We start from the raw sequence: 18,793 nt of genomic DNA, 5'->3' as shown, positions 1-18,793 counted from the left end.
TTGTCATGTTTTTGCACAGCTTGAGTATGAAATACTGTAGTATCACAAATTTTCATCAGGGATCAATTTTTGTGGTTTTACTTGTTGCCCCAAACCATGAATTTAAAGACCCAGTGAAAAATTGGCCACATATGCTGATGACCACCACCCATTTTTCTTACTGTATTGTTCATAAAAAGCTAATAGTATTTGATAAATCAATGTCAGTACTGTCATCTGGCAATAAAATATTGGCCTTTTATATTGTTTCCTTGCTCACAAAATGATAAGGTATCTGGTAACTTTAATTCCCACTCACTGCCCTAAATCAATATGCAAAGTAAGGACAGAGAAAATAATACTGAAAATGAAATAACAAATCAGGTCATCATTCGAGTACAGCTGTTGAATAATTTAAACTCTCCTGAATGGACATCTCATTTTATCCATACATTTTTAATTCAAATGAATAAGCTTGTAAAATACTAGAACTAATTGCTTGAAGCACTATTATAAATGAATATTATATACTTATGTGTGTGTATATATAAATATATATATACACAGACACTAATTACAGTAGAGAATTAAAGTTCACACTTCACAGATTTTCAGACAAGGTCACAGTATGCACATCGTGTCAATCAAGTTGGTACACATAAATGCTTTTCAGATAAATAAACCCCAAATTGCAGAATTAAACAAGTCCAGTTTTCTCAAAGTTACTGATAATTAGATCTGATATTTCACTCATGTGAGCTGCATTTATCCATTCAGCAAGAATCGGCTTGATTAATGAGGTTGCCAGGTTCACTAAGACAGTGCACTGATTGTCACTGTTAACATTGTACTTTTTCATGATGGCTTCCATGACCTGTTTAGCAGACCAGTTGAGACAGCATGATTTTAATTCTTTGTACTCTTTAATTTTTTTATTTTTTTATATTGTTTTTTTATGTTTTCTAATTTCATGGTGTTTGTTTTTGTAATCATATTATGTTTTTTATCTTATAGGTGTTGTCTAATGTTGTAAAGCGCTTAGAGCTTCTAAAGATTAGGCGCTATACAAAGTCCTCATTATTATTATTATTATTATTTATTGTCAAGTCTAGTGGTTGAAATTGGTCTGTACATGAGGCAAGGATTCCAATGTCTTTCAATTTCTGAGAGGTGGTAGTATTGTTTTTGTGTTGTTGGCTGCACTGGCATTTATTGATGTTATTCGATCCGACAAAGACTGTGTAAATATTGAATTTGTCAGGTGTTTCATTTATGCACATGCATGTGGTAGTGTTGTTTTAAACATTCAGGTGGCCACCATTTGTGTCTGAATAATTTTATTCTTTTTTATTTATTTTGGGGAACTGTAGAGGTAAACAGTGAAATCTAATATTACTAATAATGCAACGTTGACAGGCAAAACTATAAATTTAAGATCGCTCCAGTGGCCTAGTGGTTAGAACATCCGCCTCGGATGCGGGAGGTTGTGGGTTCGATCCCTGGCCAAGTCATACCAAAGACTTACAAAAATGGTACTAACAGCTGCCTCGCTTGGCACTCAGCATTAAGAGGTTAGTGTTAGGACTGGTTGGCCCGGTGTCAGGATAATGTGACTGGGTGGGACATCATGCTACATGTCTGCGGCATGATGCCCCAGTGCTAGACATCACTATAAACTGCCACGTTGCAGATGTCGTAGCGATATGACTGAAAAAATGTTAAAGCTACATTAAAAATCCAAATCACACACATCACATCACATCACATATAAATTTAAGTATCCCTTTTTCAAAAAAACCACAAAAATTGAGCCACACAAAAATAATTGATAATTCAGTATGTAGAAATCTGACATTCCCTTTTTCCAAAGAAGTTAAGGGTTTTTTCCATTACCAATCATCCTTATCAAACATTTTCGCGCTATCTTCCTCATTCTTCAATCTCCCACAATTACATACCATAAATTAAGGGGGCAAAACAACATAAGCTTTATTAATGAATACACTTTATTCAGCATTAATGGAACTGAAGCTTATTACCCTTGAAGCAGAGCAATATTAACCTTGTAATTTAAAGAACTATTCACATTCATATCACAGAACATGGGGTTGTGTTGACAAAGACTGTCAAGGAATACTGTGATGAAACCTTTCCTTCCATATCCATTCTTTTCCCCAACACCTGTATAAAATGTTGAACAGACATCACAGATTACCATAAAATCAAAACTTTAATTCCGGGTTTTCATGGCCTGTTTTCTATTCTTAATGACTATAAATTGCACACCTCCGCATCCAAGACAACACAAAAGACAGCAGCATTTAACTGAGAAAGGAAGATATCTTAAGCAATATTTAAATTATTATAATTTGAAACTGGATATTACCACACCTCATGAGAAATATCCCAATTTGGTTATGAACTTGATTTTCGTATTTTATATTCAAGCTTGAATGATATGTTTATTTAACAAATCAGAAAATATTCAAAACTCAATATTACCACACCTCATGAGAAATATTTCAATGATTATGAACTTGATGTTATATTCAAGCTTGAATGATATATTAATTTAACAAATCAGAATACATGTAGAATTAACATTCTAAAACAAGCAACTCTTCCATGACAATATTCCTTCAAAGATGGGACTCGCATCCACATTTTGAACACCATAAAAACCAGATTCAAAGAAGAATCCTATGAAAAAACATAACTGTAAAAAAGTACATTATAACTGTAACTCTACATTTCAAAATAAAAAATTTCTAGTTTTAGTAATATCAGCATATTATTACAGAATGCCAACAATTCCAGGTTTTGGGGAATTATGATGCATTTTTAATGAAAATTCCACATTCCACAATGTACTGAAAACGTACAGGAACAAATTTGAAGAGGAATTTTCTATGTGAATTTGGGTAGAGAGAAAAGTACTAAATAAACAGTATGATACTCTTATAAACAGAATATAAATTTTCAATGTGAAAACCAATATAATGTAGAGAACAAGAAACCAATTGATTAAAATGTAATTGTGTAAAATAGTGGCAGAGACAATCAAAAAAGAAAGATGCACATAATTCAGGAGGAAAACTAATGTTTACAGTTATTTTTTCAGCCAAACATTGAATTATGTTTGTGGAATGCGGGATGCTGAAACTAGAGGAATGGATATAACATTTAGTCTCAATACACCTTCATTATTACTATATACAGGTATTTATGGGGTCATAGTTATATCATTGTAATTATGTTTGTTACCTAATGTATTATCCATTCCAAACAGGCTGCCTAGAGCTGAAATAACTGACATTTGTGTTCTTGATAAACATGCTTATAAGTTGGCATCTGTTATTAAGGTTGTCAATTTCTAACTCATTTTATAAATGGGATACATGTTAATTATAGGTGTCATGGAAATATATACATCTGCTTATTCTGTACACAAAGTTTTAAATGATCTAATGTAACAGACATGTGCATTTTTTAAATTTAAAAAAAAACAACAAAGCAAAACAAGCTTGATTAGTACTGAAATTAAACTATACATGTTGTACAAAAATAAAGCTGCAAAAAGAAAACAGATTCATTTTGGCAATGCCAGAAAATGTAAGTTTTGGGATTCCATCTGATTCAAAGAATTACACCAATGCCAAATTGAATTTTACATTAAACCATATCAATATCAACAATGCTTTCATTTATGAGATAACATTATTGTCTCCAAGTGCATCCAAGCTTTTCAGCAATTTACCGGTATATCCCACAGATTTTAAAAGAACTAAACAAAAATATAACATTATATTTTCTTCAGTGGAAAAAATTGTTTTATTCATGCTGACATGCAAACTTGTAGCACTTCAAACGCTCATATCTTTTCCAAGTTTTTTTAAAACACCTGCAGCTATATCTATGCTACCCATATCTATCCATCAGAGATCTAATTTCTGCTCCATAATTTTTGAAAAATGCATGGCTGAAAACAAATTTGGTATGAGACTTTTCATTAAGAACTAGAGCAAGTTCAGTTTTGTTCTTTTCTAATCAAAGTTTTAAGTTATGGCTCCAATTAAACTTGGAATTTTTAACTTCTGAAAAGTAGTTTTTGAAACCAAAGTTTGCATTAACCTTTCTATTATGAAGACCAAAGTTAGATTTCATTGTCACTATTTTCTGGTAAAATTAAATGGGAGTTATAGCCCCTACTTAACCTAGAACTTTGATCTTCAGGACTCATGGTACTTATTATATGGAAGAATGAGAACCAGTCTAGAAATAGGTTAAGATAAAATACAGTATGTATGGGTTTGACTGGCCATGACTTGTTGATAATGAAAAATCTAATTTTAGTAAAATGAATCTTCACAGCTGATGCTGCTTGTAACTGACAAAAACAGTTATATTTATGGAACTTTAGTCCTTTTTACAGACGAGTTTAGAATACCCATTACTGAAATTAGCATCAGATTTTTCAGGTGCATAATAAAAAACATTGCAAACAAATGTAGCTCAAAACAATAACACAGGACATACTTGTTTCTCCACACAGTAACTTTCAACAAGAATGGATCTATATTGAGTTCATTAGCATTCTGATATTTAAAGTTATCAGGTTTTTAATACCATATGGCTTCCTTAGGTTTACAATGGGAGTTTAATCAGTACCACAAGTCTTTCAATATTATAAAGTCATGGGCATCCATGTCATATAGACACATTTCTTGTGTCATTTTTGAGTGAACTGCATCACAGATTTCAGAAGGTGCAATTTTAAGAGAAATATCAAGTTTTTTATTTTCATTTAAAAGCATAAAAATAAAAAAACTAGAAACTGATGTATCCATGTTGGTCCTCTTCAGTAGCCAAGGTTTTGATGTGTTAACCCTATCTACACCTTGGCAGATCAATCAGATATTTCAGTGCTTTGTCCTAGCAACATGTATTTAATGCCATTGGTTGTTACCCTTAGTATGTAATGCCAACTAACCAATAGTGTGTAACAGCGGTGATTATACATGAGCCAAAAATGGTGGAGGCAATTGACTTCAAGGATACTTTGTAAGTTTAACATCAAAAGTACGACAACGTACCAGAGAGAATCAATTACAGGTGTATCAGAGGTAAAGGATGTATTTGGACCAGCTCTGGAAAACTGCTTACTTATGACTCCATTCCAGCTGTAGCTCCCCTTGTCTCAATCATGTAGGAACAGTTTTCAGATTTGAACAACTTGATTTTGATTGCATGTGGTGGCCTGCAGCCACATCAGGTGAAATTCACAGACCCAAAGCATTGAAATATCTGATCAATCTACCAAGGTGTAGATAGGGTTAACATATCGAAACCTTGGCTTGCAAAGATGCATGTTAGTATGGAAAAAATTTAAATCTAATATCAAATCCCTTCATTGTACAAAAAAATATATAAAATCTTGAATACAAAATGTTTAAGAGTAAATCATTACTTACAACTAGAAGAATTGTGTAACCAATTATTTCCCTTATTTAAAATCTTTTTAAGCAATCAATTAGCACTTGGCCTTGAAACTTTCAAAATCAGATTTGAAACTTACTACAATGCAGACAGCACACGTCTCTGAAATAAAATAGCAACTGAATGAAAGCAAAGTTGAGAGGTGGGGCATAGCAATCCAAAAAGTTAAGTTATTCTAGTTTTATTCCCAGCTAAATTATGGACTCTCTAATATTTGGATTCTTAGCTAGAGTAATAGTGATGGTGAAATATTTAAGAATACCGATTTTGATTTATTTATATTATATATGGACAAGGATGCATGCAAAGAGATTGACAAAGAAGCTACCAGGCCGACAGTCAACTACATGAATGTATACTATAAAAAACAGCCTGCATCTTTGCTGTGGGATGATCTCCTTCAAAATAGGATGTTATTTAGAAAGTCAGTGTTTGGAGGATAAAATTCTAGTTCTGGCTGATAAACTGCATTCTATAAAAATGTCCCCATCTGCAGTTTAATCAACAACTTTAAGCTCTTTTAAAGTTTGTTATTAGCTTGCAAGATAAAACTTTAAACTGAATTATCCAGGTGAGGCATGTGCACCCTACACCCTCAACTTATATGCATCATAGGGTGTGGCATTAAAAATCACTTATCCAGACCTCGTCCTAGAGAAGGTTGCACATTCCTGATCTAGGTGATGATAACTTATTAATACATCAGTGTTAAGATCATTATTCCTCCCAAAATCTTAAATTTTTTATTAAACAGTTGTTTGGTGTTGTCACCATAAAACCTTATTTAACTGACCAAACACATAACTTGAGCTACTAAAATATTCCTTGTTTTTGTTTATTTTAACATCTTCTGGTAAGACACAATATTAAGTTACACGACATCATGCTTGAATTTTTCCAACAATTCTGTCCTTCAATTTAACTGTGAAAGTCTGCAATCCAATGTAAAATATATGCTTTACTCAAAGGGAACTAATCACATGACTCATGTTAACCACAAGTTTAAGAATTATTGGTGAAATTCAAGTTTTTGTGACAGCTGCTTAAACAATATGGCCTAGTTTTTCCGTTCACCCAGTAATCGCAGAATGTACAGGAAGAGGTTGAGGATGTCCAGGTAAAGGTTGATTGCGGCCACAATGTATTCTTCTGGAGAGAGTTTGTGCATCAGCATATGCGTGTCAAAAATGATGAAGAGGGAAAACAGGACAGCACCTCCTACAGCTAAAGCCTTGTCAAGCATCTCACTGGGGAAAAAGATCTGAAAACCAGAGTGTAATTAACAATTATATTGTTCATCTCCACTTTTACTGGTCTCCAGTAGCCATTGTAAACATTATGGAAAAATAAATTCCAACTAAAATGACATTCGCTCCATTTCTAAGTACATTTTTTTTCTGGAGCCAATCTGTATTCATCACATTATGTTTTAATCATTTTAATTTGTAATTGGCACTCTACAGACAATATTGTGCAGACATGCTGTGAAACCAGATACATACCCAACCTATCTCCCTACTGTGCTAGGGCATTAAGGCACAAAATATCAACATTATTTTCTATGATATTAAAGTAGAGGTACTTTAATGAGTTGATAGAAACTAGAGATTAATTTTGTTATTGTATATATAGGTCTAGCATGTATGGATCAATGTGATCATGAACATGAAGACTTAACCCATGTCAGTGAAACATAAAATGTAGGTTACAGTGACCTTTGGTTTTAGAAGCAGTAACAGATGTATCAATTATCAAGTTTCATCATTAGAACATTAACTGCACCAAATATTTTACCTTTTAAAGCAAAATTCCAACGTGATTGTAGCATTAACTATAGGTCACAGAGGCCTAATTACTTTTTTTGCACAAGGGATGTAGAAATGGTATATAGGAAAGCATGTCAGTAGCTTCCCGTGGGTCAGTGATTCTTCCAAATTTCTTCCTCCATCAAATATACTGGCTGCGACCTATAACCTATCATGAGCTAAAAATGGCAGCAATCCAACAAAATCAAGCCAAAGCACTCACCAAGTTTCTTGCCTCTAGACAGTACAGTATGCATACCACATGCCAAAACTTGTGTCTTAATGAGCTACATGCAAAAACTTGACCAATGCAAGCAAGGATGAAATATAGGTCATGATGATCTTCATTTGATGCAAGGTTATGGTGGTATCATAGATGCATATAAATTTCATGATTCTAGCTTCAACAATGCCATAAAAATCAATATCAATGCTAAGACTGAACCCATATCAGTGTAGTCTAAAATATTGGACATAATGATCTATTACTGAAATGAGGGTGTAGTGCTCATCAAGTTACATACCCAAGTTTCATGATGAGACAGTATGTATACGGCATGCCAGAATCTAAAGTAGTCATGAGCTAAATGCAAAATCTTAAGTAAAATGTGAAATATAGGTCACTGTCAACTTTTATGTTGTGTATAATACTAAGTACAATTAATATAATCATCTAGTTTAATCATGCATCACCATAAGTTTCATGAATCTTGGTGAAACAGTATGCTAAAACCCTATTCAGTAATGAGCTAAATGCAAAAACCTAAACTGAACCTTTAAAATATGAAAATGAGGTCACCATGACCTTCTTTTGTTGTAAATGTTTGGTACTAATTGACCTGCATACAATTACCTACTAGTTTTATGATTAAAATGAAAATTAAGGTCATGGAGTAAGAATAATTGGTCAAAGTGATCTACTTCTGTCTTGAAGCAGCATAACTCATCAAGATGTTTCCCTTCACCAAGTTTCAAGATTTTAGGTATAACAGTATTTAAATGCAAAAACTTAACCAGCATTACACGACTAATGTACATGTATGTACAAAGTTAGTCCCCTCCCCATGATGTACATGCTATGAACACCACTGCAAGCAATTGCCTAGGACCTAGGAAGAAAGAATGGTTAACGTTCAGTGAGGGTGTTCACATGTATATGCTTTTATCTCTGCAGGCAATGACATCAGAGTTAGCACAATAGCTTTTCCTAAAGGTGAGCTATTAAAAAAAAGCACAAAGAAACCTTTCTAACATAATAACTTAGCAATTATTATTTTTTTTTTACAAAAAAGGGTTTTCAAACATATTTGAATTGCTGTGGTATTGTATTTCATAACTGTAGAATTAATAATAAAGGGTCCAAAAAAATATTAACCATTAAAAAAAAGAAAAATGCTTCATCAGTACTGGTTAGGCTCATATTGGCCAGATCACAAAGCTATTCGCACTGTTTCACATTATTTCGTAAGTTATCTAAATGATTCAATATCAGCTTTTGCTTTATAAGCTCAAAAGCAAATGTATCTTCAGATCTGTCTTCATTTTTGTAAGGAACATATTGGTACAGAAAGAATAAAATGATTTGACATACATGTATAGATGTAAATATTACATACCTGAAGAAAACCAGCTATTATCAGGATCCACAAACAGGCAAACAACCTACAACAAAGAATATTTACTTAATTTCATAGAACACTTAAAGAGTTTTTGTCAGTACACCAGCTGAAATAAAATGGTGGGGTGCTCCCCCTCTGTTTTCAGTGCCCTTTGAGCCCCTCCCTCCCATGGTTATAGAACACTGCCATCTGCCAAAGGAGACATGGTAGTTCAGTTGGATGAGTGTCAGACTTGTAAAATAAGAGTTGCAGTTTTGATACCCACCAAAGCCAGTCTGGTTCAGCTGTCTCTGCACGTCTTTGCAAAAAGGCACTTAGCTCCGATTTCTTCAGTATGATACAGCTAATAATATGTGCCAATAAAACCAACAAAACAAATCTATTTTATTTTCTAATCATTCCAATTATTTTTCTGCTTATTTCATGTTGGAGAATGATACTGATGTGATTTTGATGGATTCTTCTTGCAAAAAAGATAAAATTCTTCTGGCAAAGAGTCTATTTATTGCCACACAAAAATTACCCTCAGTTCCAAAACCTAACCCTTCTTAACAAAAATGCCTGTATCATTAAACATGCCTCTTGCCTTACCCTCTGTAAAAACTACCATGATGGAGAACTACAGAATAAGCATTCAGATATTAACCTTTTGCAATATCTCAATTCCAATAGCTGCCATTCACACCACCTGAGTGTGAAGATGCAAATACAAAATTACCTCATTTCTGAAATACAGTCCGATCTGTCAACAAACAGCCTCCTGTTTTTTTAACTTAATATATAGAACTGTGGTTGTTCTATGTGATCTCTTGCCATGTATGAAGTTGCATGTGTTTAATAAATTTAAAAGTTTTATGCAAAGTATGCAAAACAACTGCTGATTTCTACTGGATGAATTCAAATATGACCAGAAGAAAACATGTTACATTCTGAAAGTAATATTCAGATTGTAATTCTAGTTTCTTTATTCATGTTTTTAAAAAAATAAATAACTACGCTACTCTGAAGAACAAGCTCGTTCCGGAACCATTCTACCTTTTTTTAAACCTCGTGTAAAATGTACACGTAGCAATTGACTCTTAATGTTGGCTACTTAATATCTTTTAATATTTTTCCCCCTCCAATACTCACAATTAGAAATTTGGTTTTCCCACTTTAATATATTTTATCTTGCGTAAGCAATTCCTGATGATGGTGCTTCCTGCACAGTCTAATTTAAAAAATATAAATTTCCAATCAGTATCATATGGGTGCCAAGAAGATACAATGTCTGGTAACTGTAAATGGGGAGTGGTGAACATCAATTTCAATATTTCGGCCTAATGCACTTACAGGGTTAGTAACATATTTCTTTCAAAATATTCAAGGTTTTTTCAAGGTTTAAAATCACGCTTTTCAACGGTCATACATTCATTTTAAAGGATACATCAATGAAACTGTATGTAACCAAAACTTAATACTTACTACTACTTCTTACAAGGAACATTTCTTGCATATTTATTATAAAAAATACAACATGAAGTCAAGAGTATGATCATTGATTTAATTCCCATTACTAAACATCCTACATCTGGACATTAGAATAATGTACAGTCACTGAACAATGTTCATTTTACACTGTCTATGCTACACTTTTCACAAAGTCCAAAATATTTTAGAGTGAAATTTTCAGTTCTTGTAGCCTGTCATCAGTCTGTTTTTCAAGAGCTCCAAGTTCAGCAATTTTGTCCTTGACACTTTTCCTTAAACTATTTGATGTCATGATAAAGGAAATTTTCCTAAGAGGCTCTGCTTTCAATGCATAGTAATCAGCAACAGCTGTCATTGTCTCAATGTCTTTTTCCGCACCTGTTTTTCTTCTTCACCCCACCCATAAAACAAACAAAAAGTAACAAAGATATTTGTTTTTAATTATGTTATTACTTATATAAAAACAGTGTATGGATATTTTAAACTATTTCATATTAATATTTCTCTCAGCATAGTTGTATTCTATACTTTTAGATTTATCATGTTCACTGCAATTATTTTCTGTCCTATTTCCACTCAATCCAAAAATAGAACCAGATGGAACTAATTTCATAATTAAGACTTTACACAGTTTCTGTTTTAAAACTTGAATCTCTTCGTTCACAGATACCTCTTTTATCAAAAACAATTTCATGCTGAAGGCTTCATGTTTTGCCGTATTAGCTGTAATGGGTGGGTTTTTTTTCCAGCTGCATGTGAGGGCTGTTCCAGTAAAACATATACCCCCCGGGGGGAAGGCACTTTCAAATTCAACCAACCCACAACAGAAGCAATTTTAAAAAATTATGATCCACTGTCAGATGTGTTTTAATCGAGAAACACTGCCCCCTACAGAAGTATATTTTTAAACATAATTTCTGGCTTTGGGTTAGTGGGCAGTAGAAGTGATTTTAATATTGGGTTGGGGACAGAAGCGATTTAAATGACAGCTGGCTGGAGGTAATCTACTGAATTCATATACATCATATAAGCTACTGCATATTTTTATTTATATTCATTCATTATAATCAGTCTTTTGTCCTTTTGTTTGTTTTTCTGTCAGCCATGTATGTCTCTGATACTGTGAAATCACAGATTTTCATGGTGGCTTATTATTTGTATATGTCATTGATCAGTCCCTTAATACCTACTAATTTAACATCCATGAATACAGATTTTATAATAGATATTTCATTCTAATACAGAAATCATGAATTTGTATCCTTACTAAACTCTGTGTTTCCTAAAGTGATCAATATGTCTTGCTATTTTTCTTTGTTCTCAGGCATGCTGCTTTTGATTAGAATAATAGTTAAATCTTGTATTGCTTTAAATATGTGGTCAGATTCTATGATTCATTATTATTATTTTTTCCAATAAATGTTTTGGTAAACTTTTATGATTTGTCAGAGAAAAAAAAACAATGATGCCTGTGGAAGTGATGTTGCTTCATTTGTTAACTTTTACACTATATCATTTCTTGTAAGGACATCTTTTTCAGTTACTGATGTCTTATTTTTATGCCTTGTTGCAAGACTAATACAAGGATATAACAAAATATAGCAAGTCAAACATTTTTATATCATAGATTTAAAAAAATGGATGAAAGTCAAGGAATCATTTTTTCCAGAGCACTCATAAAATCAATGTCATTGCAGTTAACTGCATTGTCAACAGCATCATCATCACTGATGGCCTAGCTGTAACATTATACACTTTCAATCCAGTTGTCACAGGTTCTATCTCCCACTTCTAGTCTTTCATATGAGACTTGTACCTATGGCCTGAGGGGCTTTCATGGCAGAGTGGTATAAGATGCTTGTCTTAGATACAGATCTGAGGGGCTTCCATGGCACTGGTACAAGATGCTTGTCATGTGATTACTTGCCTCCAATGTGCTAATGAGAATGTTGCCAGTTACTTGTGGAAGGTCAGTGGTTCTACATAAGTGGTGTTTGGTGTCTCAAAAGGACTTGGATTTTCTTTATCAGTAAAACTGGCTGCCATATATAGATTCTCTTCATTTTGAAAATGGTGTAAAGGCCATACTGATCTACTGAAACCCCGAGATCTCATGTCTAAATGATTTCAGCTGTTGGAGATAAATGTCAAATCAACAGAGGCTCCATGTGCCCAAGTGTACTAAGGTGCTTGCTTTTACATCACTTAAACATCTCGCAGAGTGAGTCTGTGTCACAGATCAACCAATTTAGGTTGGTGGTCTTTCAGTGTCCTTCCTCCACCTAATATATTGTAAAAAAATCACCAAAAAACCCCAAATCAAACCACACTGAATCAACCAACTAATCAACTGTAGCAACAGCAGCAAAGGTACTAGTCAATCATTTTTGCCAGAGCTGTATGAGTTTACAACAATTTTTGTAGACTATAGAATATCGTCAGTTATGCCTTTCTGACAGTTACCTAAAAGTCATCATCAGTTGGTGCAAATCGATTTTTCATGGTGAGCATATGAGATGGAAAAGTCTTGAGCAATCCTGCATCACATACTGCCGAAAAGTTTACATTTGAGCTCACTTAAATTTTCTCTTAACAATGTTCATTGATCCAACTAGAACTGTTATAACTTATTCAAGCTATATTGACCAATATATGATGATATGCATCTGTAACAAATATTTTTAACAATGCATCAATGTTTTTCAATGATGCATTTGAACTGAGCAACAACCACAATCAACAAATCAAGAAATAAAATTATTCACATCTCTCAGGCAGAAGTAGGTATAATCATAATCTGCCAAAAGATTTTTAATTTTTTAAATTTGCCAAATATTTTTTCCAACCATACTGATTCTGTGGACATATCACCAGAATGGACAGAAACAGACCAGAAGGTTAGAATCGATTTGATACAGCTTTTAAGTAGCTAAATTCATATTGGTATAGTTAACTGTACACCCTTTATTGTCTTCCTTTTGATGAAATTTCTTACTGAAGCTAAGAAAATAATGTTGCACACATAAAAAAGAGGCTCACTTCTACTCATTATTGTTTTTATTATACTTCTCCATTCCAGCCTGTTCTAATGATCTTCTCCCCCCACATACTGTTTGTCTTGTTTATGATGTGTATCTAAATTTCTCGCTTACTTTTCCTACTACTATACAAATGTTCTGTGAATATGCATATCAGTGTGAAACACAATGGGGAGACTAAATTCAAGATTAAAAACCTCTACATTTCTGGATATATTCTGCTTGGATTCCACATTTCTGCACAAAACTCAAGAGTTCAGGACTCTGCACTAATTCAGTTCCCACTGTAAATTTGTACAAACACCACGATATTAAAATTTAGTTACTTAAAATTTTGAGTGCTCATGATGAGATTTATATCAGTATAGACACATCTATGACAACAGCTTTTGTGAAGAAAAAAAACCATAACAGCCACACCATTTTCTGGATCTATACAAATTTGAGATGTGTGCTTTCAATACTGCACCAAAGAGTCAGCTGCTGATTTCAGTAATGAGTTGTCCAAACTCGGGTCTGTAAAGGGATGGAAATTATGTTAATAAAACAATGTCCCTCACTTTTTTCAGTTACAAGTAGGACAAGCTCTCAAAAGATTGTTTTTACTAAAATCTTACTTTCATTATCAACCAATCAGGGACAGTCAAACACATATATACTCTATTTTATCTTCAGTGATTTATAGTATGGTTCTCGTTCTTTCACATCTGTAGTAATGGCAGCCCTTGAACAACTCAATGGTTGTAAGCCTTTTTTGACCATGCTGAATGGACACACTGTAAGATAATGTTCAAGTAACAGAAATACTATGGGATAACCAGAGACCAATAAAATTGAATAGTCAAGTTATTTCAGGATGTACTCTAAGTTTTGTGTGTGTGATCTCCAATGAGGAAGTGGTGGTGGTGGGAATAGCCATTGTTAAATATCTCCCTATCACTTAAATATCTGTCACTCTTTCTTACTGTTCCACTCTGTTACAGCTCTACTGAAATCAAAATTCTCGAAGAGATGTCATCTCTAGTTGTATAGCGATTATTACTGTGAGGTCATTGGGCATGGTCATGTGGTTGTGGTGGGGTCTTGGTTGGGATGGCATAAAGACTATAGGCTTACTCTATATTTGACAGCTAATTATGATGTTGTCAAACAAATTAAAAAATTTCTAGCAATTCAGTTGTACTCAGATACTTGATTCATAGTCAATGAACAGGTTCTAATATTGATGTGTTTATTTTGGAGCTATGTTCCTCCATCACATTCACGATTTGGATATACCAAAGGTGAAATTGGTACAGTTGCATCCTAAACTACTATCGTGGCTACTTCAAATGCTATTTAATGTGAGACTTTAATGCAAGAACTCGTAGCTTCAGGGATTTTTGGGTTAAAAAAATTAATTTCTTCTCAAACAACTCAATTTGGTGCAGATTACATTGTTTTTTAATGATACAGTGAGAATTCTTGATGTGTAAAAATTGCACAGATCAGAAAATTACTACCACTAGGAAAATACTGATAGGAATATACAGAAATAATGATATAATTATTTAAGTAGAATATGTGGTGACAATACGAGCACTAGTTCTACAACTTTGTGCAAAATACATCTTGTACAACTATTCTGAAACGCATAACTAGCTTGAACAAGTTACTGTTCTTTATTGTTGTGCAATTTTCAACATCTCACATGTATGGCCCCATGGGTATTCTCTCTTGGATATCTCTGTCCCAGAAAAAAAAGTTTTGAACCAGAGGTCTTGTTAGGATTTTAAAACTAAGATTCCATGGCTCCCATTTTGGTAAAAATATGAGTCCCATCAAGAAAAGTCACAGTCCCCTCTCAGAAAACTATGCCAATTATAGTAACTATTGGTTGCCATAGAGTTTAATTTCTTCATTCTTTATAACACTGACATATTTATAACACTGACATAGCTCTTGCTTGTCCATCAGAGTGAGTCTGAATTTTTTCGATCCAAGGAAGGTCTTATTCAAAGCACTAAGCAAGGCATCACACACTTTCATACACTTGGCTAATGTCCCTTTCAAATGATCAGTTTTAGCAACTTTAGCCCTCTCCTGAATCTCACAATCTTCATCAGTTTACCGTTGAACCCCAAAATACTCATTCAAGTCTATGTCTCAACATGTCATGATTCCGAGGTCACATGCACTGCTTATTCCCTTACACTCAGAAATGAACACAAGAATGAAAGCTATAGTTGTTTATTTGATGTACTGTTATAAATGACCACATGTACATTTCTGGGTATTTCTGCCTCTAAATTCAAGCACTGTAAATATCAGATTTTCCCACCCAGCTGCCAGTCAAAGCCTTTGATCTCGCCGCTTAGCTACTGCAGCATGTTCTTTTGATGTACTCTTCTAATAGTGACAAAGTGACCGGGGGGGGGGGGGGGGGGGGGGGGGCTTTCAACCACTAAATTCTGACATTGTAAATATCATCACAGCTAACTGATCAACACATTTTCCCACTATGCAGGTGACTGAAGCAGGACTGGCAAGTATTTGAATTTTACCGCCCGCCTAAATAAAAAAAACTGGCATCTAAATACGCGTGATTATAAGCGTTTCCGAGACCTCTTTCAGTTTTCACTAACATGAACCCTGCCAAAGATTCACTTCCTTGAATCAGTGTTTTGCTGCCTCTTATGCCAGATTTTTCTCTTCCATAATGCTGTATTAGGGTTTTAAGTCCAACATTCCCATAGTCTGCTTGTTTAGACATGGGTATATTTAATAAATATAACCGGCATATTGTTCATCCAACACGTACATCGGACTCGCACTTAACATCAATTTTGGGCTCAAAATCACACACTGGTATTTCCAGTGACATTTTTCCAATGTTCAACAGACCGATATACATGAAATTCATTGTCATCATAGCTATCACCAGCCAGTATTTGCTGACTGAAAACGTCTCAAGAAAAACCATGTTGCGATTCAGCCATTTTGGTGTAAAACTTCCACGATGAAAGTAAGGCTAAAACTCCATAAAATGCCTGTTCCAGGGCCAATGAACGAATCAAATTTCGTTTAACAGCTATTCATGTCGAACCGAAGTATCCAGATATCTGGATGTCGCATCAAGCATTGTAAGACAGCTGCGGCAGCGCAAATTACGTCGCGAAATGCACCTTTAAAGTTAAAGTTAAAAGTTTAATAAAAAATTACATACTGCGCAAAGAACATTTTTTATATCCACGGCGTTGACGTAATTTGCCGAATGCATATCACTGCTTTAAAAGTACGCAAATTCGTACAAAGTACGTGCACTCGCGTGTATTGGCATCATTTTCTGACCCAATGTTTTATTCACGTTAGACCGCTAGAAGGGGGGTAGATGCGATTTTAAATATATATTCGGAGGGGGGGGGTTGTCTTCTTTCTGACAAACCCACCAGCGATTTCTCATTTTGTTACCACAACCCACAACATAAGTGATTTTCCTAACCAACCTTCCACTGTCAGAATTAAAACAGTTCGAAACACAACCTCCTACAGAATTTTTTTTGAAGTGCCGTCCCCGGGGGGGATATATGTTTTACTGGAACAGCCCTGACTGAAAAGTACTCTCTCCCATTGCATGCAAATCAATATCCTACTGGCATAATTTGCATTTTGCAAAGCTCTCATAATCCAAGCTTTACATTTTTCTTCGCCTAGCCACCAAAGTTGGAATCAGCAGCCAGACATTTCAAAGTGTACAAATGATTCAAATTCAAACCGCTGCTACAGCTGGGCTTAGTACAATTGCATGTTCAATATGTATGACTGCACAGTGGCCAGATGTGGAAATGTCCGTTCCGGCACAAACTTAGGGAGAGATTATTTTGTTTTAGTTTTATTTTAATTTTCCTTTTTATTTAAATCTGTAAAACAAAAACTATTTATTAATTCCTTTTGGTTTCAAGAAAATCAAGGCTCTTCATGGTACCCAGAAAATATTTTGAATTTTCAAGATGTTTTCAAGGCCTTGATGGACAAATTCATTTTTCAAGGCTTTTTAAGGTCCGCTATGGAACCTGTACACAGTGTAACAAAGTGTAGAGAATAAACTTACGCTGCACCCATGGAACTGAAGTCCCTGGAGGACTGGAGAGTATAAACAGTCAGAGCCAAAGTCACTCCTAAGGTCAATACAAATGCCTCAAGCACAGACCCTACATCATACATTGTCACTGGAGAAAGAAAGATACAATTCATGAAGACCAGAAATCAGGCCAATAATGCTTTGAAAGTATGCCTAACATTGCACATTTTGATTTATAGTATAAATTTAATGGTTATTTCTCATGAAATGTGTTCTACCATTTTTCCTTAAAACTTCTTTGCAATTTCTTACCATAATAAGATATATAAAAATTGAATTGGTTTGTTTTTATTATTAATATATATATATATATATATATATATATATATATATATATATATATATATATATATATAAACTTGTTTTATATCATATGAACACAAATGTTATGTCACAATGATGCAAGCAGAGAGGATTGTCTTGCCCTAGGAATACAACATGGCAGCAGACTAAGTAAATCCAATGGCATGATTAAATGATTCAAACCCACACCCTTGGTCCTAAGTCCAACATGCTAAACAATGAAGCACTTCAGCTATTTTACATTAAAACTTGAGAATTTTTTTCAAAAATGTGTTTTCTATACCTAATTTATTTGTGTTTACAGGGCTAATAAATGATCTACAATTACAGAACTTTATAGCTCATTTCACAGATCTCTTTCTTGGTACACAAACAGAAAACATTGTAATTTATATAACCATGAATCTTTACATTAACCTGTCTAAATTAGGTGTTTAGTCACATAAATTGTTAAATTAGCAGCTTGTAGGAGAATATACTATGTTACCTACATCTGTCTGTCCTGTCACATGTCTCAAATTTAATTCCTGTTCAAAAGTGTTTGAGGGACTTAATAAATTAAAACCAAAATTGGTGCAAGTCTAGACATTAAAAAGAAAGAGATCAAGATCAACTGTCACCATTTTAAAGTGAAACAAGGACCATAACTGTCTTCAATTTTGTCAAAACAATAGTATGTTGTATGCATTTATGCATGTATAGGGTCTGACATGGGGTTAAACCTTATACATACAAACAAAGAGCAAATTATGTTTCTCAAATAATACTTTACTGATCACATTACATTAGGATAACTTTCTTCACTATCTCTGAATCCAGTTATCCTGCAAAGATTGAGAATGCCTCTACCGCTATATTATACAAAGGGAAGCAACTCTTACATAACTCCTATCAATGGTCTGTTGTAATGAAGGTAGAAAGTAAGTGGTTACATTATTAAAAAACCCTCTTTCTAAAAATAAA

At 33.9% G+C, this 18,793-nt stretch overlaps 1 protein-coding gene across 4 annotated transcripts in view; it reads right to left on the bottom strand.

Moving 5' to 3' along the window:
- Window positions 1-1,967: 1,967 nt before the first annotated feature.
- The window catches only part of LOC149789191 (protein lifeguard 4-like), a 34,851-nt gene continuing 18,025 nt past the window's right edge, over window positions 1,968-18,793 (bottom strand). For all 4 annotated transcript variants that reach the window (XM_089975337.1, XM_089975336.1, XM_089975338.1 and 1 more), the window contains exons 6-8: window positions 17,498-17,615; window positions 8,897-8,942; window positions 1,968-6,736 (exon numbers count right to left, since the gene is read on the bottom strand). In XM_089975337.1, the coding sequence (XP_089831463.1) occupies window positions 6,533-6,736; window positions 8,897-8,942; window positions 17,498-17,615 (368 nt within the window). In that variant the 3' untranslated portion in view covers window positions 1,968-6,532. The remainder of the gene's footprint in view (window positions 6,737-8,896; window positions 8,943-17,497; window positions 17,616-18,793) is intronic.

This window comes from Sinohyriopsis cumingii, chromosome 11 (assembly GCF_028554795.1).
Source record: "Sinohyriopsis cumingii isolate HCF-2022 chromosome 11, ASM2855479v2, whole genome shotgun sequence".
Taxonomy (NCBI): Eukaryota; Metazoa; Mollusca; class Bivalvia; order Unionida; family Unionidae; genus Sinohyriopsis; species Sinohyriopsis cumingii.
The sequence above is the reverse complement of the archived record's forward strand: the minus strand, read 5'-3'. Positions and strand labels throughout refer to the sequence as shown.